The 15,953-nt window shown below is 45.2% G+C and overlaps 1 protein-coding gene across 2 annotated transcripts in view; it reads left to right on the top strand.

Annotated features, from left to right (window-relative positions):
• Positions 1-15,953, top strand: part of ABHD14B (abhydrolase domain containing 14B) — a 90,655-nt gene that overhangs the window by 27,398 nt on the left and 47,304 nt on the right. For both annotated transcript variants that reach the window (XM_085625178.1, XM_085625179.1), the window contains exon 2: positions 4,686-4,920. In XM_085625178.1, coding sequence (XP_085481304.1) covers positions 4,713-4,920 — 208 coding nt within the window. In that variant the 5' untranslated portion in view covers positions 4,686-4,712. The remainder of the gene's footprint in view (positions 1-4,685; positions 4,921-15,953) is intronic.

Here is a 15,953-nt window from a genome sequence, read left to right as displayed (position 1 = left end):
TGCGGAGGAGTCGTTCATCCACGTCTCAGTCAGGAAGGCGACGTCCGGGGATGTTGTGTCGAGCAGGTCCCAGAGCTCGACTGCGTGTTTGCGTGCGAAGCGGGTGTTCAGAAGTATGCATCGGAGGTGGTTGAGGTCTTTTTTGGCGGGTGGATCGTCTGTTCTGAGGCTGGTGTAGCTGCAATTCCGGCAGGTGAAGGGACCGACTGTGCGTTTCGGGGCGGCCTTGAAGCAGGTGTGGGTCAGTCCGGGGTTGAGGGAATGCAGAGTGCAGGCATCGTAGTGGCGGCGTTCCTTGTTGCAGGTGCGGCGACCAGGGGTTCTGGCGCTGGGCGCGGTCTCGGCGCGGACGGGCGCAGACGGGCTTGCCTTAGGCGCACCAGTGGCCGCACAGCGGCTGGCATATATGGGGAGGTGGGAGGTAGGAGCAGGTGGGGGCAGCGAATGGGCAGTCAGGGGGCGGGGCCGCAGGGGACGCAGCGGCCGGAGCGGGACGACAAAGGGCACAGAAGGCAAAAAAGGCACAAAGTAAGGGTACAGAAGGCAAAAAGGCACAAGATAAGGGGGCAATGAGTGATACAGAAAGCGAAGAAGGATACAGAAATACGGGGGCAGCGAGGGGAACAGAAGTCAAAACTGGCACAGCGGGCACAGGGTTACCGGGGCAACGAGGGAGCAGAGGCAAAACGGGTAGAGACGCGGGGGCAGCGAGGGGAACACAGGCGGACACAGAGCAAGTACAGGCAGCGGGGGAGGACAGAGAGCAGCAGTTACGGGCACAACAATACGGAGAGCAGCACAGGAAAAAACAGTGAGAACCAACCTATTCCAACTTAATCAGCAGTGGCAGACACACAGGCGGAGCTGTGCGGCGGGGGAGCGACCTACCAGGTAGGGTCAAGGGTCGCTCTCCTCACCGCGCAGCGGCCGGCATATATGGGGAGGTGGGAGGGAGGAGCAGGTGGGAGGTGGGGGCAGCAAATGGGCAGTCAGGGGGTGGGGACGCAGCGGCCGGAGCGGGACGATGAAGGGCACAGAAGGCAAAAAGGCACAAGGTAAGGGGGCAATGAGTGATACAGAAGGTGAAGAAGGATACAGAAATACAGGGGAGCGAGGGGAACAGAAGTCAAAACGGGCACAGGGTTACCGGGGCAACGAGGGAGCAGAGGCAAAACGGGCAGAGACGCGGGGGCAACGAGGGGAACAGAGGGAAGACAGGCGGGCACAGAGCAAGTACAGGCAGCGGGGGAGGACAGAGAGCAGCAGTTACGGGCACAACAATACGGAGAGCAGTAAAGGAAAAAACTGTGAGAACCAACCTATTCCAACTTAATCAGCACTGATTTTTTTCACACAGTCATCTTGTGATTTTTGTTTTTGCTATCACCCTAATGATTTCTGTCTCACTGCCACACACAGATTTCTACCTACCACTGCCACCATCCAATGTCACACACACTGTAAAGCAAGTGAGAGTATGGACTCTCTATACCCATCTTTCATTATCAAACCCTTAAGTTTCTCACTTGTTTTCTGAATACTTATTCGGATATAGCCAGTTGGTTGCTCACTTGGTCTCATTATGACCTAATTTAAGAAAATCTCTCTACATGTTTGACAAAAATGTTAGTCCTTCCTTTTTAAGTCTGGTGTTAGCTAAGACCATGTGATTTTAATGAAATTATTTATAATATAATTGCAGAGATTGAGATGTTCATCCAGCTCTCTTCATCCATTTGTCAGTCAGTGCCTCATTCACATTTTGTTCCTTCCACCACAGCACACCGCATGGGGCACATGGTCATTCTCTTTAGCCATTCGATAACATCTCTCTGATTGACAGCATTCCGCTCCTATACGAAGCATATGTACACAGAAGTAGCCCCCTTGTGCAGTGAACCACAAACCTTCACAAATCTGAAAATTGACAGCCCACGCCACAGCTATTGGCTTTTCCAAAGCATGTTTGTTTTGGGCTGCTAAATGGCCTCCAACCAGAGAAACTGGACCCAGATTGTGAAATCTATGCATCACATAGAAGAGCCTAAATGCAAGTTAAATTACCTGAATGTTGCCATTATCCATGGGAGGCCCTTGTAAGAAGCAGGAAATGGCTGAACTTTAATAATATGCTCCTGGTGACCGGAGTTTCCACAGTGTTGCAGGGGTTCTGAACATACACAGAACTATGCGCAGGATTATGGGACCTCGGTGTATAGGGACTGCGCCTTCCTACCACCTTAGTACCCACGAGCCCAGGACCAGCTAGCTATAGTGTCTCACTCGTTCTCCTACACACGCACGGAGAAGCAAATGATTAGACACCCCAGTACACAACACTCCCGGATCTCTCAGGAATCGCAGTAACAAGACACACCTTTTCGCTCACACTCTCGTACCTGTCCACAATAAGATTTAACTGAGACTCGAATATAGTTTAAAATGTTTATTTTATCTAACGTGCTCTAACATGCAGTATACATGCCACAACAAGCAGAAAAATGCTTAACACAAGCATTGCAGCCAGTCCATACATCATGAAGGGAAATGTCATTGTATAAAGAAAGTGGAGAAAGGACTATAGTGCCTAAACTCCCTCCCCTTGGTAAGAAGAATTATTATTATATAATAGAAGATCTCTGGGTTTTGTCAGCAGACCCCATACCTTAGAGTATAGATGGGATCTCAACATTGCAGGTGAGTGTTGCTCTTCTCCCTGGAAAGGTCCCCCTCCAAGTGTGTGTTACCTAAACATGTATCCCCATAATATCAAAGTACAAGTCTCCAGCAGCAGCTGCAGTAGTTATGTTTTGTCTAGGTGCTAGGACCCTTCCAGAACATAATAACAAGGGGCATTGTTTATCAAACTTGCTCACAATGTTCAGACTAAATTCCAGGAACAGGCAGAGAACGAACACAGCAGACAGTTCCCATGTGAAAAGCCTAAACAGAGTCTTGCAAAAATAAAGCCATGTAGTAACGTGCGCAAAAGCAGCATCCTGGCTTCCGGGCTCAGGCTAACTTGAGATGTCGACAATGTCTCTATCGGCCATGTGACAACAGTACACTTTCCCTGTCAACCCTGCCACTCTTCACAGTGAGTAGTAGCATCCTCTATGCATGTCCAGGTGTATTCATGTGGTGGAAAATTACCTCAGTGTCTGCACCACAGGTTTTTATTTATAAGCAGAACTAGAACTTTGTAGATAGCCTCACACTAGTGGCATCGCCATAGTGGCTCCGAGATAAAACACACAGCATAGCCCTGTAGCCTCAGATACAAGCTCACACCAGTATCTACCTCTCCGGGAGCTCAGTGCGATCAGTATTAATGGCGGTCTGCATGTCTATCCCACTTATGCCCTCTTTCTGGCATCCATGGGCTATGTTGCCTTCCAGGTCAAGGGTCATTCGCTTGTCAGGAGTGGTAAGGTAAAGGATCAGTCCATGCCAAGAGGTCTTCCTCCAGTGGCTCACGTTGGGCCTAGTTTCACTGGTCTATCTTTTGGCATCCACCTCAGGAACTCTCCTATTCTTTGGTGACCATTCGAAGACTGGGCCTTCCCAAGGAGGGCACCCTACTGTGTGCTCAGCACTGACCCAACTAGAAGTGTTCACTCACATTGCTGTCCAGATAAGTGTCTCTTAAACTCAAAGTACATTCTCGTTCAGAGACACGTTACATTCTCCCCCTCGCGCAATTGGCCGGCCAGTTACTCACACCAGGCACGTTGTCAGACAAGCCCAGTGCTTGCAGACCATTAGACTACCCTCACTTTGGGAGGGGATACTTCTAATTTATCCCACACTCAAATTGCTTTTTAGAGCTCTGCCACCTACCTCGGTCAAGAGACTCAAGCGCAAAGCTCATTTTCAGCATCCTTATGAAAACTTACCATTGACCTACTCGGCTACCTATCCACTCTGTAGGCTGGAAGTGTCATATTTTAATAGAAGAACTTCATGCAGTTTGGCCAATGGCTGGCAAAGCTAAACGGTGAATAATCATTAAAGTGGGGGATATGCAGTGCACACATTCCCATGATTTTGATTTTATTTTGGATTCTGTAAAGCGTTCTATTGCCCTAAGGTGTCTTGGAGCTGATCTAAGCAAGAGAGGATGCAGAAATACCAACAGAGTAAGGATGAATTATTTACAGTAGAGCCAAGTTTTAAATGTTTTCCTAAAGATAAAGAGAGTGGAGGCAGTTTTTAAATCAAGAGGAAGTTCATTCCAGAGGAGTGTGGTGTTCCCATGTACTATATGTAGTCTGTGCCATTGCAGGGATTGGATAGGTTGAAATGCCAAGCAGTGTCTCGCATGATGGTGATGGCGAATCAAAAATCCATACCATTGAAATCTGCCCACCTTCCAGTTAAGGTTTGTAGCTTTCTCTCCACTTTTTTATAGTGAGCAATTAATTTCAGCATGCATATAGATATCTTAATCCTGTGTTTTTTACTTGCTCTGCCTGAGATGTTCCCCTGTCCTGCATGTACAGCCTTCATAATTAGTTTGTGTGTTTCTCCTGATACTCAAGGTGTTGGTTGCAGACTCCTCAGTGCAATGAACATTCATATCCCTCTCCCTTTTAGTGAAACCCCTGGGGTGGATTTCCTGTGAAGTGTAAATGAATCTGCCCCGCACGTTTTAATAACCATTCTGTTGACCTTGCACCATTTAGATTTGGAGCCAGATAGAAGTGCCCAACATGAATGGAGTTCGGATGTCAGATGGGACTATTGAGGTAGATGGGCAAACGCTGTTCTACCGGCAAGCCAGGCCTGCCGATGGTGACCCAGTGCTGAGTGTCCTGCTGCTTCATGGCATCCGCTTCTCGTCTGAAACTTGGCTCACCCTCAAGACGCTCTCCATCCTGGCAGAAGCAGGATACCGAGCAGCCGCCATCGATTTGCCAGGTACGTTTGACATCTTCGCAGATTTCATGGGGTAGAGGGGAAATGGTTAAAGGGGAGACATGGAGCCTGTTGAAGGAAGTTGTGATTCCTGTAGACCCGAAAAGAAATAGCCCAATCACCTTGGTTAGTTAAATACTACCACACAACTTTAGTGCTAGCTTAGTGACTATATATCATCTCAGTAAAATCAATACAATACTCTTCTTGAATGAATACTCAAAGATTTATCACTTAAAGGCATCTTCAAAGTGTTCCTTCAAAACACAAATTCAGTTATCTCTGGATTAGCCACTGAGCCCAAGTTCATTTCGCGGGGATTCCCTTGTCAGGAGACCAATGTGTGCAGACAATCTGTAGGTCAGGAGGAGGAGAAAAAGTAAACTAAGAACTCTAACTTCTTAGCAACAAACTTAAATGTTTAAATATTAATGATAAAAACAATATCAAGTAATTTCGTCCGTTTTATACAAGGTGAAGACTATCTGTTGTAATCTTCTCCTAGGCATGTTATGTTATGGAACCTCCCAGCGTGGAGTGTGGAGCGCTGTGTTCAGTGCATTCCACGTTCGACCTAGGAGTGGTAGATTCTGAGCTAGGCAGTTGATAACTGGCTGGCCTAGGGTGAGCATCGCTTTCCATGCAGGATAACTTAACTCAATAAAGAATTGCTGTTCTCTTACCTGAGTCCATCTGGTGTTTGGAGAGGACCGCTCTTAACATTGGCGGCGAGTTGGCCAGCGTCCTGCAGTGGTGGCGGCTCAAGACCCACGCGGTGAACTGTGATGTAGATTGCTGTCTGTGGGATTTTGGCGCTACAGTTGGAGCTTCAATTTCTCTTCTTCAGGAGGTGGGCCGTGTGTAGATGGCGAGAATTCCTTGTTGGCTGTGATTTGCTGAACTGTTGGTTTTGGGCGCGAGGCCGACGCTCGAGCCATTGCCTGCTCACTAGCTCAACAGCGCGCGAGATTCCACCCGACGAACATCTTGTGCTCAACCAACTTTAGAAAGAAAGAAGGCTGGTACGCTGCTCGCGTTTACCGGACAAGCCCTACTTCCTTCAGATAGCACGTCACCACGACGTCGGTGGCCATCTTATGAAAGTATTTTCACAACTTTGCATCAGCTGTTATTACGGCTGTCTTCTTTTGACCTCTACACGGACTCTGCACCCGATCGCTCAACGCGCAGGCAAAGATCACATTGCAAGGTACACATTGCCTTAATAAACTTTTGAAAGCATAAAATTTAGCGCTTTCTTTATTTTTAACAGTGCGGTGTGCATGTGCTCGGAGCCCTTCCTTCTTGTGACTGATCAAGTATCTTGTGACTGACCAAGTATTTACATTGATTTCACACAGTCACAGTGGCAATGGAATCACAGAGCTCAATCCTTTCACCTCCCGTCTTTCTAGCATCGTCAGGACCTTTATCTATTGAATGGGAAGATTGGCTACCCATGTTTGAAAATTACATTGATGCTCTTGATGGTTCCAAGTTTAGTGCAGCAAGGAAAAGAGCACTTTTGTTAAATAATTTGGGCAAAGAGGGTCAACGTATTTTTAAATACCTTCCACCTGCTACTTTACCCAATGGGAACGCTATTGAAGATGTGTATGTGGAAGCTAAGAAACGTCTTGAAACAAGGTTTGCCAAAGAAGTCAATATAGTCCTGAATCGTTATCACTTCTACACGCATAGACAAGAAGAGAATCAATCAGTTGATGACTTTGTATCCAAACTTCGTGAACTTTCCTTAAAGTGCAAATTTGGTGCAATGACTGATGAACTTGTTCGTGATCAGTTGATAGTGCAATGTAAATGCAAGAAAACACAGGAACGTCTTTGGGCTGCAAAGAATCCCTCGTTGAAAGATGCCATTGACATTGCGAAAGTTCTTGAACAGTCTCCATACTGTATGCGAGAGCTAAAGAAAAAACAAGAAAACATTTCAGATAGTGTTACGAGTGTGTCTAGAGAGGATTCAGATGTTGCAGCTGTGTTTAGGTCAGGTAAAATGCCACAAAGAGGGAGACAACAAATCAGATTGTGTTACAGATGTGGTAGTTCATTTCATAATGCGGATTATACTAGATGCCTGGCAATAGGGAAAGGTTGCAAGAAATGTGGACGTAAGGGCCACTTTGCAAATATGTGTAAGCAATCGTTTAAACAGAGAGTGGCCACAATTGATAGTAATTCTAACATTTTTTCTCATGACACAGATCCTTCATGCGTAGTCAGTACACCCATTCAGCAGGTGGATAAAATTTTAAGTGTGGATGATCCTGCTGACAATATTCTAAGTGTCGATGACCATATAGGTAGGAAGAATAGACCTAAAGCAGACTTTCTGAAAAATGGGAAACCTGTGCAATTAATGGTAGACCGTGGGTCCATGTACACGATCATACCAAAAGACATATTTGCTATGTCATGGGCAAAGGTTGAGTTATTACCCAAAGATATTAATCCGGGCGGTTACCAAGGTGAAACAATAAATTTGTTGGGATACATGAACTCCACGATAGAATTTGAGGGCAGATCCATACAAGGAAAAGTATATGTTGCCACTGAGGGACCACCTATTTTAGGGTGGATGCACCAATATGATCTTTCGATCATAGTTAATCCCAGAGCTCCCACTCAGGTGATGGTGATTGACAACCCATCTCTAGGGAAAATTTTAGAAGAGGTGAAGGATGTATTCAGAGAGGAATTAGGCTGCTTTAAAGGTTATGTACATAAAATAATTCTGAAATCCAATGCTATTCCTCTTCAACACAAGGTGCGCAGGACACCCTTAGTGGCCAGGGAAGCAGTTAAGGATATGTTGAAAGATATGGTTTCTTCGGGGGTAATAGAACCTGTGGAGAGCTCCATGTGGGTTTCTCCGGTCGTCATCACTGAAAAATCAGATGGAAAATTTAGATTCTGCATTGACCTTAGGTCACTTAACCAAAATGTAGTCGTAGACACCTTTCCTCTACCGAACATCAATGAGTTGATTCTGGCTTTGAGTGGGGGTAAGTTTTTTTCGAAATTAGATCTAAAAAATGCGTATCATCAAATCAAGTTATATAATGAGTCCAAGCCACTCACAGCCTTTATCACCATGGATGGCATTTTTCAGTGTACTAGGATGCCGTTTGGCCTTTGTTCGGCTGCCACCATTTTTCAGAGAGTGATGAATGTACTGTTTAAGGATGTTAATAACATTGTCTTTTTCCAAGATGACATCCTTATTTTTGGGGACACTCTGGATCAACATAATCATACACTTAGAGAAGCTTTACTCAAAATAAGAGACTCTGGCTTAACTCTCAGACGTGAGAAATGCAAAATCTTTGTAGATAAGGTTGACTACCTAGGGTATGAAATTTCGGACCAGGGAGTAAAACCCAAACAAAATTTGTTGGATGCTATTCGCTTGGCCCCTATTCCCTCGGATAAGGACAAGCTGAGGTCCTTCTTAGGACTTATAGAGTATTACTCAAAGTTCGTTAAGGATTTTTCGACCAAAACTGTTGCTATGAGATCCCTCTTAAAGAAGGGAGTCGCTTTTGTGTGGAGCACGTCTCATCAGACATGCTTTGAGGATGTTAAGAAAAGTATTTGTGAAGCAGGTATTCTCACTCCTTTTAACACCAAACGCCAATCAGTACTCACTGTTGATGCCAGTGCCACAGGTCTTGGAGCAGTTTTGGCTCAATTACATAATGCCCATGAGAAGACGGTGGCATTTGCATCCAGAACATTGACTGATTCTGAGAAAAATTATTCGGTGATAGAACGTGAAACTTTGGCGGCTGCCTGGGGGTGTGAATACTTTAGAACCTATTTATGGGGTTCCAGATTCACACTCAAATCAGATCACAAACCTCTCATCAAGGTGTTGTTACCAGGGGGTACAAATAAGTGTTCGGCAAGGTTGGCTAGATTAGCCTCTCGCCTTCAAGAGTATTGCTATGATGTGGTTTACATTCAAGGTTGGAGAAATGTACAAGCCGACTGCTTATCGAGATTATCTCTTGATTGGGAGACTGTTGATAAAACTGCTGTTTTAAAGAAACAAAGTGAAGGGGCTGTAGCATCAGTACAAGATGTATTGAGTGTGGTTGAATCTCAAGCCATTACAAAGGCAGATTGGATAAGGGAAATGTCATCAGATAATTCTATGTTAGAACTAAAACGCTTGATTCTCTTAGGTGGTAGAAGAGAAAGCTCAGTCTCTCACTCCACTAGACCTTACGTAAAGATCCTGGATGAATTGTCTGTATGCGGGGATGTAGTAATCATGCGAGGGGAATTGTTTATTCCACCTGTGGCGTTAAGACATAACCTAATCAGCTTGGCTCACGAAGGGCATCTGGGCCAAACAAGAACGAAAAAAAGATTGAGAGTGAATTGGTGGTGGCCCGGTATGGACTCAGATGTAGATTCTGTAGTTGCCCATTGTGAGGTTTGTAAGGAGAGTGACAAACGTTTGAAAGTGGGTGTCCAAGCCTCCATAGGACACATAACAGATCCAGGTCAACCATGGCATAGCATTTGCTTAGACTTTATTGGACCCATGAATGAATTGAAGGAGAGTTTACGTTTTGGCTTGGTAGTGGTCGATGTCCATTCAAAGTGGTTGATAGTTAAGTTCCTGAAAGATATCACCACATCAACCACTATCAACGTCTTAAAGGAAATATGTAGGGAGGAAGGTATACCCTCAATTTTGATAACGGACAATGGTACTCAGCTGACGTCCGATGAGATGCAGAAATTTTTGGGGTCCTTTGGCATCAAACATGTTCGCACCTCTCTTTTTAATCCGCAAGGCAATGGAATGGTTGAGAGGGCGAACCGTCTTGTTAAAGGTACCATTCAGATGGCCCTTTCTAGCGGAAATGGAGTTGAGTGGTTGGTGTCTGAAATGCTGTGGGCGTATCGCTCGAGTGCGCATGGAGTGACAGGCAAGACACCGTTTGAACTGATGCGTGGTAGACTTCCCAACACCAAACTGGTTCCCACATGGTTTAAAGAGATTGTGTTGAGGGATTCCGCACCCAGTAGTAGTTCATCCTCCTCTTCTCAACACGGGGGGTGCACGGAGAAGAAATCTGGGAAACATATTTCCTCTGGTGATTTGGTAAAAGTACGCAGTGGTAGACCAGGTGCTCGGTTTTCAAAGTTTTTAGGTCCTTATAAGGTCAAACACACCTTACCTTATGGTGTGGTTTTGGACAAAGGAGACAAGTGGAATTATAGACGTGTGGCACTGTACCAGAAGGGTAGTGTTAGTGGCAATGTCAGGAAGGAAGGTCAAGTTACTGATTGTAGTAACACTTTCCTATCTATGTCTGACCCTGATTTGTTGAACAGTTCCCTTGACAGTAGTTCCACTCATGTGGGAAGACAAGGGGGTGGTGATGCCTCTGTCTCTTTGGATGGGGCTGAATCAATAGTTCTGGTTGCAAGAGAAGTGAGGCATGTGAGAGGTCGCCATCCTCCAGGTTATTTGAGAGATTACATATGTAACTGATGGTTCATATTTTAGGTTTGAATAAGTGTATCTTTGAGTTCTTCTCTAAAGTGTTAAGTAATTGTTGCATTACTCGTACCATGTAATTTAAAAAAAAAAATGCTATGTACTTCTTTCATTCTTTCTCTCATACTTCTTTCATTCTTTCTCTTATCATTTTCTAATCTTTACATTCTTACTTTCAGTTATCTTCAGTTTTTGTTTTTTTATCTATTTGTGTAAGAGAAGAGGATGTGTTGTAATCTTCTCCTAGGCATGTTATGTTATGGAACCTCCCAGCGTGGAGTGCGGAGCGCTGTGTTCAGTGCATTCCACGTTCGACCTAGGAGTGGTAGATTCTGAGCTAGGCAGTTGATAACTGGCTGGCCTAGGGTGAGCATCGCTTTCCATGCAGGATAACTTAACTCAATAAAGAATTGCTGTTCTCTTACCTGAGTCCATCTGGTGTTTGGAGAGGACCGCTCTTAACACTATCATATTGAAGTGTAAAGTGCCTTCAAAACTTGTAATAGGTTAGTAAATATACAACGTGTCTGGTCCAACAACAACAACTGGTCCAACTATTTTCCTTTTAATGGAATTCTCTCTAATGACCTCACACAAATATCTAAATGACACGGTGGTTCACCTGTTTAGCCTCTGTTCTGCTTGGGTTTTCGGATCAGATAGAACCCGCTCATCAGAGCCTCACTAACCCAGCCAGAACGTTACCCCCTCCCTAGAACCTATTTACAATCCTACAACCACATATATCTATCACCTAAGGACAGGGGATTCCTACTATGCATACCAAGATCTCATAAGTGGCGGCCTCGCGGTCCCATACGAACCCAGACCTCTCTGCCCATACGACAGTATCACAAGTGGCGGCCTCGCGGTCCCATACGAACCCAGACCTCTCTACCCAGACTGCAGTCTCAGCACAATCGGCGGCCTCGCGATCCCATACGGATCCAGACCTCTCTGCCCATATGACAGTATCACAAGTGGCGGCCTCGCGGTCCCATACGAACCCAGACCTCTCTGCCCATACGACAGTATCACAAGTGGCGGCCTCGCGGTCCCATACGAACCCAGACCTCTCTACCCAGACGGCAGTCTCAGCACAATCGGCGGCCTCGCGATCCCATACGGATCCAGACCTCTCTGCCCATACGACAGTATCACAAGTGGCGGCCTCGCGGTCCCATACGAACCCAGACCTCTCTGCCCATACGACAGTCTCAGCACAGTTGGCGGCCTCGCGATCCCCTACGAATCCAGACCTCTCTACCTAGACGGCAGTCTTATACGACAGTTCATCCTATGATCACCATAACATACAAAAAGGGAATCAGTCTCACTATTCATCAGATCACACAAGGATTGCCAGTTCGGGCATAGCCTGTTCTCAGGTTTGAGGGGCTCCTCTTTCCCTTATTCAGTTACCACTTACCTGATCAGGGTTAACATCTGTTCATGTAGCCGCAGCTGACTAGAAGAATAGGCTACCCTCTTATACAAGAACACACAGCATATGTTGGTTCACTACAAACTGGATACTTTATTACTCATTACACATACAATCACATAACATTACGATATAACACATAACCTGCAAAGAAAAGTGAAAGATTAAGTTGTACACTCTAATAAGAAAGGGTCGACATCACCTTAGTAGTATGTAGCCTGCACTCAGTGGTCATCTAGGCTCCCTTCTCGTCTGTGCCTCGGCTCGCCTGGAATCACCCTTCTCCGAGTCACTGGGACCTCTTCCTTATCGGCTACTCTCTCCTCTCTGGCTATTCTGTTAGGAAAGCATCTGTCTCTCGGTTCTTCTCCGCCTTCAAGATGGCGTTTGTCTTCCCTGGAATAAGTAGTAGCTCTACTGCTAACGGCTAGATGCCGCCTACGGGCTGAACATGTAACTGCCTCAGACTTTCACTAATATAGAGGTGCATTTCCTCATGGAAAATTCCGGCCCGTAACCTGCCGCCCACCAAATTCTTGTACCTCCCCGTACCAAGGACACGTTCCCAGCCGGCCGGCCTGATGTAGTGTCTTCGGCATGAAGAAAAATACAATCCTTCGATAAGGGCCGGCCTGAACCGGTTCTCTCCAAGCGAATAACACCTCATAACTAAAACATAACTCTTGACCTAGAAGAATCCCAAGCTGCCGGAGCAGAAAGAAAGATGGAGTCTCTCCCGTTTGAGGCCTACCAGGCCTGCATTCAGCACGGCTCCATGAAATACCCTCACTACAGGACAGGTTATCCCTAATACTAACAAATCTATCCCCTAGGCTATATGTGCAAGCCCTGATCTATGGGGAAGAGCACAGAATCATGTCGAAGTGCCTAGTAAATAGGCTCCATCCACTACTCTAACCCTTAGGCTTGAATGGTAAGAGACTGAAGTCATATTCAATCACTTGTTAACACAAGAAGGCCAGGAAAATCGAGCAGAACATTTCACCCTTGACTTCAGTCTATTATACATTCATTAAACAGAACTAAAATCTGTGGAAGAATAATATGAAACAAAACTAACTGATCTATGTCTATTACCAAGTGTGCAGAATTGAAGTAGTGAAGGAATACACTGAATAAAGCAACAGATGGAAATCAAAATGGCGATAGTAATCAGAATACCTCCTAATATTTGACGTAACATATGTAAATCAGGTAACCAATTAAAGAGCCAGTCAAACCAGCCCTGGTCAATGTGTTTTCTAACTTCTTCTGTTAAGTCATGTAGCTTATTAATGTGAGCTCGAATGGATTGTGTATGATCAGACAAGTTAAAACAACAAAGACCCTCAAAATCAGAACAATCGTGTCCATGTTTAAGCAAAAGATAATCAATGGCCGCTCGATTTTGCAAGATAGCCCTTCGTTCACCCTGGGCGTCTAATAGCATGTCCGACAGGACTGTAGAAGTATTATTAATGGATTTTACCATCCAGCAGGCCATTTTCTCAATAGATTTTGCATTATAAACTGCCAAAGCAGGAACACCAATAATTGAAATAGCCAGGCTAAGGTATTCGGACTTAGAATATAAATGCAAAGATGAGTCACAATCCTCCTGTAACCTCACTGTATCTCGAATCACACGAGAGTTGGCATTCGGATGTGATGAAAACATGAGCAAGCTCAGTCTAGTAATAGCACAAGGGCCTCCAGAAATATTTGCGGGGACATATGGCCAGGAAGTATTACCACATGAGAAAAGCCATCCAGCAGGTAGTAACATCGTGCGATAGTGACTGGGGGTAACTACCATACTCTTACAAGTCATGTTGTTCTGAACAGAAGTACATGTTTTCGGTGTCCTTTGAAAGCACAAAGTCCGTTCATGAGTGGTGAATGAGGTGGCACCTTTCAATTTTAAACGCATACATTCCGAAATTGCACTAGGATTACACGTAAGGAAGAAACACAAATCACCTTGTGTGATATTATAAGTAACTATTTGGGACTGGATGGGGGGTAGCGGATCTGACAGTTCAGTACACAAGGGGCAATATTGATGGGTAGCGAAATCGCCCAGAAGAACATTGGGGCGAGCGGTTGATATATTAAAAATATGACTCAAAGTCTCCAACGATGCAGGGACAGCAACCAAACAAGTTGCCAAAATGTCGTTTACTGATCTCATCGGTGTCAAGCAGAAATGAGGGGCGCTAGTCACCCGTTTCGCTAGTGAAGTCCAAAAGTTCGATGACGAATCCCACGCAGCAAAGGAACGCGACACTCGGGTTTTCAACTCATCCCGGGTTGATGGGATCCCTCCTCTCTCGTCGCACCAGCCCGAAAACAGTCCGACGCCGACACATCCTGCAGCAACAGTCCAAAGAATGATCTGAAAGAGAATCAAATACAGGCATTATTCATTCTCGTAAGTAACATTTGTCAGCCGGGACTGCTTCCCAGCTATCTTTCCCTGGTCTCATAACTAAAATAGTATTATCTTGACCGGTTGCAATGACCTCTGCTTGTTCAGGGGGATTCTTAGGCGACTGCACCCAAACTCTGGCCCCAGGATTGTCGGTGGAGCCAAAACCTTTCTGGCCTCGTACAGTTAGCAACGTTGGGGCAGTGCCTTTTACCATCTCACCACTGAAGACAGGCATTATTAGCAATTGAGCCACTCGGTCAGTTTTATGTATCAGTAGGTCAACCTCACTGCTATTCAGCAGGAGCACCTTAATCTCTCCCTGATAATCACTGTCAATGATTCCTCCAAGCACCTGAATGCCTTTTACAGCCAGCCCCGATCTAGGGGCAATTAATCCGAAATTTCCAGTTGGTATCTGAACACCAACACCTGTCTCAATGATGACTCGATCTTTACTTTTTATAATGATGTCATCCATGGCATGCAAGTCTAAACCTGCCGACCCTGGGGTCGCTCTGCATGGAGCCAAAGCTCCGGGAGTAATCTCCCAGTACATCACAGTCTCTCTGATCTCGTTAGGTTTAGCATCAACATTCGGAGGAAACAAACGCATAAGTGGGGATTCAGCATTTAGAAAAGGACGATTATTCAAAATCAATAGCGCTTGAGGCAAAAAATCTCGCCAATTCTTATACTTGTCATCTGTTAATTTGCGAAGTTGGTCTTTTAGCAGGCCATTCAACCTCTCCACAAGACCCGAGGCCTGTGGATAATAAGGTATATGAAATACCCATTCAATATTGTTTTCCACACAGAATTCCTGTACCAATCTTCCACGAAAATGGGATGCATTATCAGATTGAATTTGGAATGGCACACCATAATACATCATAATCAATTCCAATGTTTTAATAGTATTCAATTGGGTAGCTTGCTTACAGGGAAGGGCCACCAACAGGCCACTGTATGTATCAACAATGGTGCAAACATATTGACAATTCCTACTCATAGGAAGTGGACCAATGTAATCAATCTGCCAAATTTGAGCGGGCAATTTCCCGCGATGTAAATGACCTTTAACAATTTGGGGCACTTTGCGCTGCCTGATATGCTGACAAATGGGACAATGTAGAATAACATTTTTAATTAAATCTAGGGGAATATAAATTCCTCGATCAGCAGCCCACCTGCTAGTGGCTTTCTCTCCAAAGTGTCTTGCTTTCTGGTGGGCCCATTTCGCCAATCCCGCAATATCAGAATCTTGCGTGTCCACCACTGCCTCAGCAATTTTAGATTTCTCATCTGCAATATTATGAAAGAATTTGTCAAGAGAGTCTATCGGGGTATGAGCATCCACATGGAAGATTGTAACAGTACTCTGTGGGAGCATTTCCCAAATCTCCTGCCATAATTCTTTTCCCCATAATTCCTTGGAATGAATTTTCCAACTATGGGAATGCCAAGTAGGTAACCAAACTGCCAGTCCATTGGCAGTAGACCAAGAATCGGTAAAAATATGACATGTGCCAGGTAACTCTTGTTTCAGAACTTGATAAACAGCATAGAGTTCAGCAAATTGACTGCTCTTACCCTCACCAGTTGTACTCAGCAATTTTTGTGTG

The sequence above is a fragment of the Triturus cristatus genome, chromosome 9, assembly GCF_964204655.1.
Source record: "Triturus cristatus chromosome 9, aTriCri1.1, whole genome shotgun sequence".
NCBI classification, from domain to species: domain Eukaryota; kingdom Metazoa; phylum Chordata; class Amphibia; order Caudata; family Salamandridae; genus Triturus; species Triturus cristatus.
The sequence above is the reverse complement of the archived record's forward strand: the minus strand, read 5'-3'. Positions and strand labels throughout refer to the sequence as shown.